Source organism: Xiphophorus maculatus, chromosome 1 (genome assembly GCF_002775205.1).
Source record: "Xiphophorus maculatus strain JP 163 A chromosome 1, X_maculatus-5.0-male, whole genome shotgun sequence".
Taxonomy (NCBI): domain Eukaryota; kingdom Metazoa; phylum Chordata; class Actinopteri; order Cyprinodontiformes; family Poeciliidae; genus Xiphophorus; species Xiphophorus maculatus.
Window position 1 is genome coordinate 2,143,058 of NC_036443.1, and position 8,773 is coordinate 2,151,830.

The window sequence follows — 8,773 nt, forward strand, 5'->3', positions numbered from 1 at the left end:
AACTTTTTAAAGATCTTAGTAGAAGAACAAAAGCAGCAGTCTTTTCTTTAGAGGTATATACTGCTGACATCTACACCTCTTGTATATAGAATCTGCTAATTAGATTGCTAGTGATTTTAGTTGGACTTTTTTGTAGCTCCATCTGTGATGTGACTGAAATAAAGTGAACAAACTGTGTGTCGCAAATTCAAATCATATTTTTTTGCTTGAAAATAAACTTTTTAAGTCCCCCAAAACCCTGTTCAGCAGTGTATTATCATGCCTCTCATCATGATGAACAGTAACCTAGAAACAATAACTGTCAGCAGAAAAACTCTAAACTACAGAGTTTGCAAGTTTTTTATACCACTGCCAAAACTTTTAGGCCATGAACATAAATTTCTTACAGCAAAAATGTTGTATTACTTAAACTGAGGTGGCTGCAGCTTTTATCACCTCTCATAATGAAATATAGTTAAAACGAAAAGGTGGACTGAAAATAAATGTCCTTGATGGAGAAATGTTGCAGTCATATGTTTAAATTAGAAACTTTAAAATTATGATTGTTATAACTTTTACTACACAAAACATACCCTGCTTTCATATTTCTAATGCAGAATCCTTTGTAACTTTACTTTTTATTTTTTACTTTCTAGTCTCGTCAATCTCAAAATTCAGTTTTTGTAAAAGTGTCAAGCAGGTCACTGCTGCTTCAATGAAAACATATAATGCAAGAATAACATACTCAGGACCAAGCAGGCTATAAATGTTCGGCACGCTGTAATTGCACACTACCTTGTTCTTTTGTAGAGTTATTAACTGTTCGTGATTGACCAGGCAAAGGCACCGGGACCTCGTTAAAAAAAGAGACCAGGGAGAGCAGACCAGGAACAGAGGGAGACGGTTTAACAAGAGAACCAGGAGACAGAGAGGGCATAGTGGCCGAATAAATATTTACAGGGTTTATCGTCAAAGAATAGAAGTGCAGAAGATTGTTGAAGATTGATTTCACCATGCAGTTTTAAGAGGGTAGGTTATTTTGAATTCAAAACCATAAACTAAAGTATTACGTCTTTTAGTCATAAATAATAGAATTTGGACAACAAAATACATCTTCCATTTAGCACACTTTTGATATAGCTTTCCTTAGCTTCTTGATCAGTTCTTCGGTCAAAGTGTGAATGTTGAATATGGCTAACGCTAGTTTATGCTAACTAGCAGCTTGACAGGGAATGTTAGCTTAAGTCAGTGGTTCCCAAAGATTTTCTTCTGGGCCCCCCCAGTGGTTCCCAAAGATTTTCTGGGCCCCCCTATGAATTACAATAAAATCCACCCAAAAAAAATCAACTGGGCACACACATCAGACATAAACCTATACACATATTTTGTGTTCAACCTCCGCTGAAGTTTATTTCACACTTTAAGTTGCAACAAAACACACTACAAACCATCTGTACAGTGAAACACTTTTGTGTAACTGTTTTGTTTTTTTCATTCATCCAAACCGCTTCCCGCGCCCACCCTGCAATGGCACGGCACCCCTCCTAGGGGGCGTGCCACACACTTTGGGAACCACTGACTTAAGTGAACCAGGTTTTCTATTGCGATTTGAAGTCATAAATACATCCCACTAGCATTAAAATCATTTTACTATTTTACAATTCATTATTTCATCCAGAAATGAATGACAAATCGTCTTCTAGTCTTTTCTCTAATATATCCAAAAATGTTACTGTCAGGTGTGAGCAGGATATTTAAATTTATGTTTCTGCCCTCAATAACATGTATTTGGTTTAAAGAAATATCCCAAAATTTTTAGTCTTCATACAAATTAGGTGAATGCATATCTAATTCCAAAGATATTTTTGTGTTTTTATAGCTGTATTAATATAAGCAAGCTGAAATTAGCACAATATTTACTATTGCAGCAAATCATGGTAAAGAGGCAATAATGGAGATAACTTGACAGCAGAGGTAAAAAGACACACATTTCTTACCAGCCTGTAATGAAGTGCCACTTTTTGCCAAATAATTTGAAACATCAGACTTTATTTATCAGCTTGAAGTAAAAAAAAACGGCAAAATGTTATGGAAGGAACACAAATATGGATTTTTAGAATCTGTAAAGTTTACAGATGCTGTTCTATATATTCAAGAATCGAGATGAACAGTTTTAATTCATGCAAATACCTGTTTCGAGGTAACCCAGATACAAATGGGGCCATACACATCAGAAACCCTCTGCAAATCCGCAAAGGAAATTGACATACAATTTGCTTTAACAAATATACTTAAAAAATATAGAAAAGTAATTTGGAACATTTTAGCAGCTCTTTTGCAAGTTATTCAATATTATCTCTCCTGGATGATGAGTCATTTTGAAAAGTCAAGCATCTTCTAATATGCCAGAGACCTTAAGCCTTCTGAGACCACACTGGACTGACTGCAGGGCTAAAAAAAATTACAATTATTCATCTCGGTTGGAAACTTTTCCTTGTGACAAATGATAGGTTGCTGATCTTTTTGCATGCTGGCACTGAAGTAAGAAGTGGTTTGTCAGGTTTGTCATTGGTTTGTTTTGGAAGCTAACAACCTGCCTGCTCATTTCTCTTTGTACTTCTCTTGTTAAAATAAAAGCAACAGTAAGAATAATAACCATGGTGCTTCAATGGGGCAAAAAAGTGAACTTTACTCTGGTAATACTTCTGACTTTAAACATATACTGCAGAGGTATTTTTAGAACCTAATACATGAAGAACATGCAATTTGCAGGGAATGCGTACATGCAAACGGCTACACCTATGCACACGTCCACGTTTGTGTGCATAAATCAGCTCTCACCTCCTCCATCACTGCCCATGGTTTATGCTAAGCCCAGTGGGGAGCCACATCAGCCTCCCCTTTGATGATGACACACATGATTAATGGCTGTAAAAAGACTGTTTGTTTTCATTACGCCTCCTCGTCCTCGAACTGTAGCTGTATCAGAGATTTGTGCCATGCAAGCTAAATTTGAGCCAGAACTGGAGGAAAATATTTCAACAGGAGTTTCTCTTTAGAACCAGGAGAAAACACAAAGGGGCTTGGTTTTGTTTTAAAAGAGGCAACTGCCCATGGCTACATTTTCCGCTGTTACTCGAGTTCTGAGGTGGCCAAGGGATTTCAAGGGCTGGAAAATTAAAAGTTGAAAGGATTTGGGTAAGGCAAAGGTCCAGGATCAGTTTTAAGAGTTTCATCTAAACCCTACAGCTGCTGGGTTTTATATATCTCACACAAATTTCCTCTTGCTAACCCAAGATATAGCAGACACACAGAAAAATACTCAACGTAAAGTTTAAATTAGGCTTATGGATGCAGTGATAAAATTAGGGGAGAGCAGCTATATTTAAACAGCAGTCTGACTTCAGATCCAAAGAAAACAAATAGATTAAAAGACCTTAAGTAAAATTATTTCTTCTCATGTGGAGAAACGTTTGGAGAGATAGTCTTTGAACTTCTTCAATGAAGACCAGTTTTCTAAGCTTAATTAGATACAATGTAAACAGAATACACATTCATACGGAGGTCTTACTTTGAGTGTGTTCTAGTGTCCCTCCCCAATAATCACTTGAAACATTTAAATAACAGTCCAGAGGCTATCTGATTCACAAGCCTGAAGAGGTTTAAGGCTAATGTGGCTTACAGAAAGCCCTCAGCATCGCTGGTCTTTTAAAAGTCAAAAGGAAATCTGAAAAGGAATCTCTCTTTATATTTGAATGCTTCCCTGTGAACTTTGTTGACCTTTCAGACCCAGCTAGTGACCTGCAGACATAGTTGACCATGCCCCTTCCATCCGCCACACAGAGAAGGCATAGCTCAGTCTCTCATGTGCCAGGTAGTTGCACCCGGCAAGCTTGCTGTCCATCTCGTTACTTTGCAGAACCTGGTACAGAAAGTCAATATAGCGGGATGCCAACTTGAGAGTCTGAATTTTGCTCAATTTGTCCGAGGGAAGTGTTGGAATGATCTTGCGCAGCGAGGCAAACGCTTCGTTTAGCGACTGAGTCCGCTGGCGTTCACGGATGTTGGCGATGGCCCGTTGAGCTTGTGGGTCTTCAAGGGCTGGGAGTCCTCCAGGACTGTGACCTGGCAGGGGAGAAAGCGAGGGGCTGGAAGAAGGCGGCCGATGCTGAGGGCTCTGTTTGAGTTTTTTGGGGCCTGTTGAGGTGTATATCTGAATGTTGCCCTCTGGTGTGACTTTGTTGCTGTTGTCCGATGAGGTAGGGGTGAGTGGAGTAAGGTGATCCTCTGTGTGTGAGCCAATCTGACGTTTACGTCCGGTAATGCCTGGAGTGGCTACAACAACAGGACAGGCATTAGAAAGTGGTCTTGCCAACTTCTCTTTGGGAACCACCCTTCCTTTAGGGTGATCATCTCTGGACAGTTCATCCTCTCTCATACTTTGACACACTCTTCCTCCCCTTTAGTTATTTCAATTGCTCTATGTGCTCCGCTCTTGTGCTTACCTAGTTTTTTCAAGTGTATTGTCTTTTTTCTCTGTTCTGTTCTTCTTGAGATCCTCCCTCTGCTTCTCTGCTTTGTCTTTCTTCTGCTGTTGTCCTTTTCCTTACAGCTTCTCCCTGGGGAATATTTAATCAAGCCAAAGTGGAAGAGCAAGCACTCAGTGTCATCTCCTTCATCCACACATATGAAAACCCGACAATAATCTCTTCCAGTCTCTGTAAGAATGCATTATGAGGCACAAACTCTCTCACGTTATTCTCCTAAAGCAGCATGTGAAACAAGAGCATAGTGAGTGTACATTTTTAAAGGCAGGCAACTGTGAATGTTTCAGCTGCCCTCCCACTCAGTTCCCTGATTGGCCTGAAATGGATTTTAGGACAGTGAAGCTTCAGGACGCAAGAGGAGTGAGTCCTAACTGATTGGTCCAGTCGAAGCGACGAGGCGGAGAGAGAGATCTGTTGCACAGCCAACCAGATCTAAATGTTGTGACGTTTGCCTCCTTGTCCCAGAAGCTGCTCAAGTTTATTGGTTCCAGATTTCCTCCAAAGCAAGGCATTGCCCTGCCCCCTCTCTCACTGAGGCTTCACAACTCAGCACCACCATCGCTGGGCTTTTAAAAGTCAAAAGGAAATCTGCAAAGGAATCTGTCTTTATGTTTGAAACTGCATAAAATTCAAATACACTACCATCCAATATCCAGCCTTTTGGCTTTATAAACAACAGAATAGATATATTTTGTACACAGAATGACAAAGAAGGTGACATTTAAAGACACTGAAAATGACTCTTTTATTCCCCATCTTCCCCAGATTGTGTGAAATATCACAGTTATAACTTGCTGTATTCTAGATATAATTTTTCTTTAAACCCACAAGCTCCAACTTGTGGTATCTACAATATTTACCAGATAAAAGGTTAATGTTATCTTGAATACACTGGTGTCACAATTCTTGGATTATTGACTTTTGGTTTGATTATTTCCTGTGGGTAATTTATGCTTCATATTTTGTGCCATATTAGTTCTGTCAGTGAGGTTTGTTGTCATGGATTATTGTTTTCCTCATCATGAATATTATTCTCATTAGAATTTTTTCTATCATTTTCTACTGTGTTTTTACTTCAGTTCAGGTGTTTGCCGTATTCTGTTTAATGCTCTGTAATAATTATTGCTCAAAAATCTTGCCATACTAGTTAATTCCTCTGTATTTAGTTTCTTAGTTTATTCTTGCAATTTGTTCTTTGTGAAAGTAGCTTATTGTTAGACTTTCTTGCCTTATTGTTAAACCCTCTTTATATGGAGGAATTTTCCTGGCATAATCCAAGAGCACACATGTTCAGTCTGAAAACAGGATTTCATGTCTTTTGTTCTCAAAACTTTTAATACTTTTGCTTACATTGTTATTTTGAAAGCAGGACTTCATGTCTTTCTTCTCAAAACTTCTCCTCGTGCTCAGACATAGCCTCTGCTCGGACTCTCTGCTTGTTTCCGAAACATTTTCATATTGGACTTTAAACTTGACCTTGACAGGAACAGCCGAGCAGGATAAAGCTGACCATTTTTATCTATTATATTATTATTACTTTTAATAAAAAAAATTTATTGTTTTTTAGACTATATGAATAAATATTAGGCTTGAACTGAATTTTTTTTTAAAACAAACAAAATGGAAAATAAACAATAAGACATGTTCTACCATTGAGCATTGAATGTAAAGCTCAAACATTCTTCTGTTTTTGTAATCATGCTGCATCTGCAGTAGAGAGTTTGATCTGAAATACATCACCTTCATCAATTAATATTTGTGGTTAAAAGTAGTTAATCTCAATTTACAATGTTTCCATACACACAAAACAGAGTCTGAAACTGGTATAAATCACTTTAATCAGATAGGTTGTGATCTAGAAAAAACAAACATGACAGGAGAATGCGCAGTCCCTCACGCAAACTTTGAGCCATGTGTACGGTCATTTTGAAGACTTTACAATTTGACGCCTTTGTCTCTTTAAGATGATCCAGCTCTCCGACATGCAGCCTTAAGCACATCCATCCATTCATCCATTTTGTCCCTAGTGGGGTCTGGAGGGCTGCTGGTGCCTATTTCCAGCGAGACATTTCAGGCAAGATGCGGGGTCACCGTGGACAGGTCACCAGTCCATCACAGGCCTTCAGCACATCATCACAATAATACTCATCATTTAACCTGGAGTGGACAATGGCTTCTCCCTCAGGCGCTGGCCCCTAATACCTAATACCACACCACTGTGGAGCGTGTCATTGGCCTCCTCAAATGCTTGTGGCGGTGTGTAACTTTAGTCAGATCTGTAATGTGTAACTTTTGTTGCACCACTACTGTGGATGCCAATTTTTTTTATATTATTTATATTTATATTTATATTATACTCTACCCCTTACTCATACCGATTTCTGTCTTGTGAATTTTTTTTTTTACTTTTCTCTCTGTGGTTGCCATTGGTGACCATGAAGCAACACTTATCTGCTGGCTCATTTAAATACACCTTAAAGTTTATGAGGAACTTTGCATTAGCTATTTATGGTTGAATGCAGGTAAAATGTTAAGGTGGTAACTTGTTGAGCAGTTGAGGTGCTGCTTTCTGGTGTATGTTTGCATGACTTTTGACTTTTGGAGGTACGTACATTTCACATTGTTTTCTAAACACGATCCCAGAGCATTACTTTAGCGCTCTGTGAGCAAGACACAGCCAATATCGCAGACATTTTATCAATGCAAAAAGATACAGTATAGGTTAAATAACAAGATGGACAAGGACTCAAAAAGACAGATAAAGAAATAGATGGTTGTATAAAATGTCCATATTAAACAAACTGTAATGCACAAATATAAACACAACCTTTACTTCTATCATCTTCTCTGTAAGCAAATTCCAAACCTCCTCTGTAAAATTGCTTCCTCTGGTAAGTGTTGCTGCAGACAGACCCATGAAGGTCGCTGACAACCCGCTTTGGGTACATGAGGACACAAAGCCTCCTGCAAATGCTAAAACTGTAAACCCCAGTCTTCAGGTACATCAAACTAGTCTATTACTGCTGCAGCTGCAGCCAGAGATACCCCTGCTGCTTCTGAAATCCCCACAATGGAAGGACCCAGACCCAGTACATGCAAAACTGACTGTACAAAGTCTAAGACGGCTCCACCCAACACCATGGCACCACCCCAGATTTTAAACGCTCCACCACTTTTCCAAGATTCAAATAAAACCACTCATTTTACAGCTGCCGTAATGTGGACAGTTAAAACTCCAACAAAAGGCCCTCCAGTACAGCACTGTGTGTACTGCCTAACAAGGGCAAGGTAATGATTGGTTGATTTGCAACATTAAACATATTTGTAATGAAAAATGCCAGTGAAATAGAACCTTTATTTCTTTTCTGGCAATGCAAGAATACTAGGATGACATATGGAAAACAAAAAGGCAAGTTTTGATTTTGTTGACACAATAAATAAAGATAAAATAAACACCATTATAGGAAAGTCAGCTGGTTTATGAGTAACATCCACATTTTGAAGGCGAGCAACAATAAACGCACAAAGTAGGGATTTCGCTCCATTAACAACAAACACTTTCATGCTGTAACTGGAAATAAATGTCAGAGAGCTCCAGTCCCAGACCCAGATCGCACCCAGCAGCAGTGACAACTGTCATGCACACCGAACCCGCCAAAGTAAGAGCTTCTCCTTGTTCTGTTTTACTCCACTTTTAATAACCAGCTTGTATGTTTCTAATCCAATAAAGATGCCTGGTGGTAATAACCACAATGAGGAAGACGCAGTGAATTCTACCATCAACAGAGACACGAAAATATAATTCATGTTGTCACTATTGTTTATTGGTGAAATCAGATGCCCTCCACGTTCCAAAAGGACCCGAATGTCCTTTATGAAGATTTCCAACTGGTTCATCAGCCCAGTGTTGCCTGTCAGGATCTCCAGAGAATGAAACAGAAAGATTGCTGTCTGTCCCAGAATCACACCTCCTGACATCAGCCCAATGCAGAGGGTGGAAATTAAAGATGCCTGTCTTGAGGACAAGAGGATGACTTAGTGCACATGTGTCAAACTCAAGGCCCGCGGGCCACATGTGGCCCGCTACGTCATTTTATGTGGCCCTCTCCCCCCCACCACCGTTTTACAGCCCTATTGATTGACTTAAAATAGGTTTTGAGCACGAATTGACTATAAACTACATCTCCCATAATGCCTTCAGATTCTTACCAGCCAACATTATGGCTTCTTGCCACTAGAGTGCAGCA

The 8,773-nt window shown here is 39.2% G+C and overlaps 1 protein-coding gene across 1 annotated transcript; it reads right to left on the reverse strand.

Annotated features, from left to right (window-relative positions):
- Positions 1-1,482: 1,482 nt before the first annotated feature.
- On the reverse strand, positions 1,483-4,573 carry LOC102231189 (twist-related protein 2-like). Its single transcript, XM_023329218.1, has one exon. The coding sequence runs from the start codon at positions 4,415-4,417 to the stop codon at positions 3,773-3,775; it is 645 nt and encodes a 214-aa protein (XP_023184986.1). The 5' UTR covers positions 4,418-4,573; the 3' UTR covers positions 1,483-3,772.
- Positions 4,574-8,773: the final 4,200 nt, after the last annotated feature.

Bases quoted from the DNA above. Each gene is read 5' to 3' on its own strand.
- LOC102231189 (XM_023329218.1), bottom strand. From the start codon at position 4,417: ATGAGAGAGGATGAACTGTCCAGAGATGATCACCCTAAAGGAAGGGTG.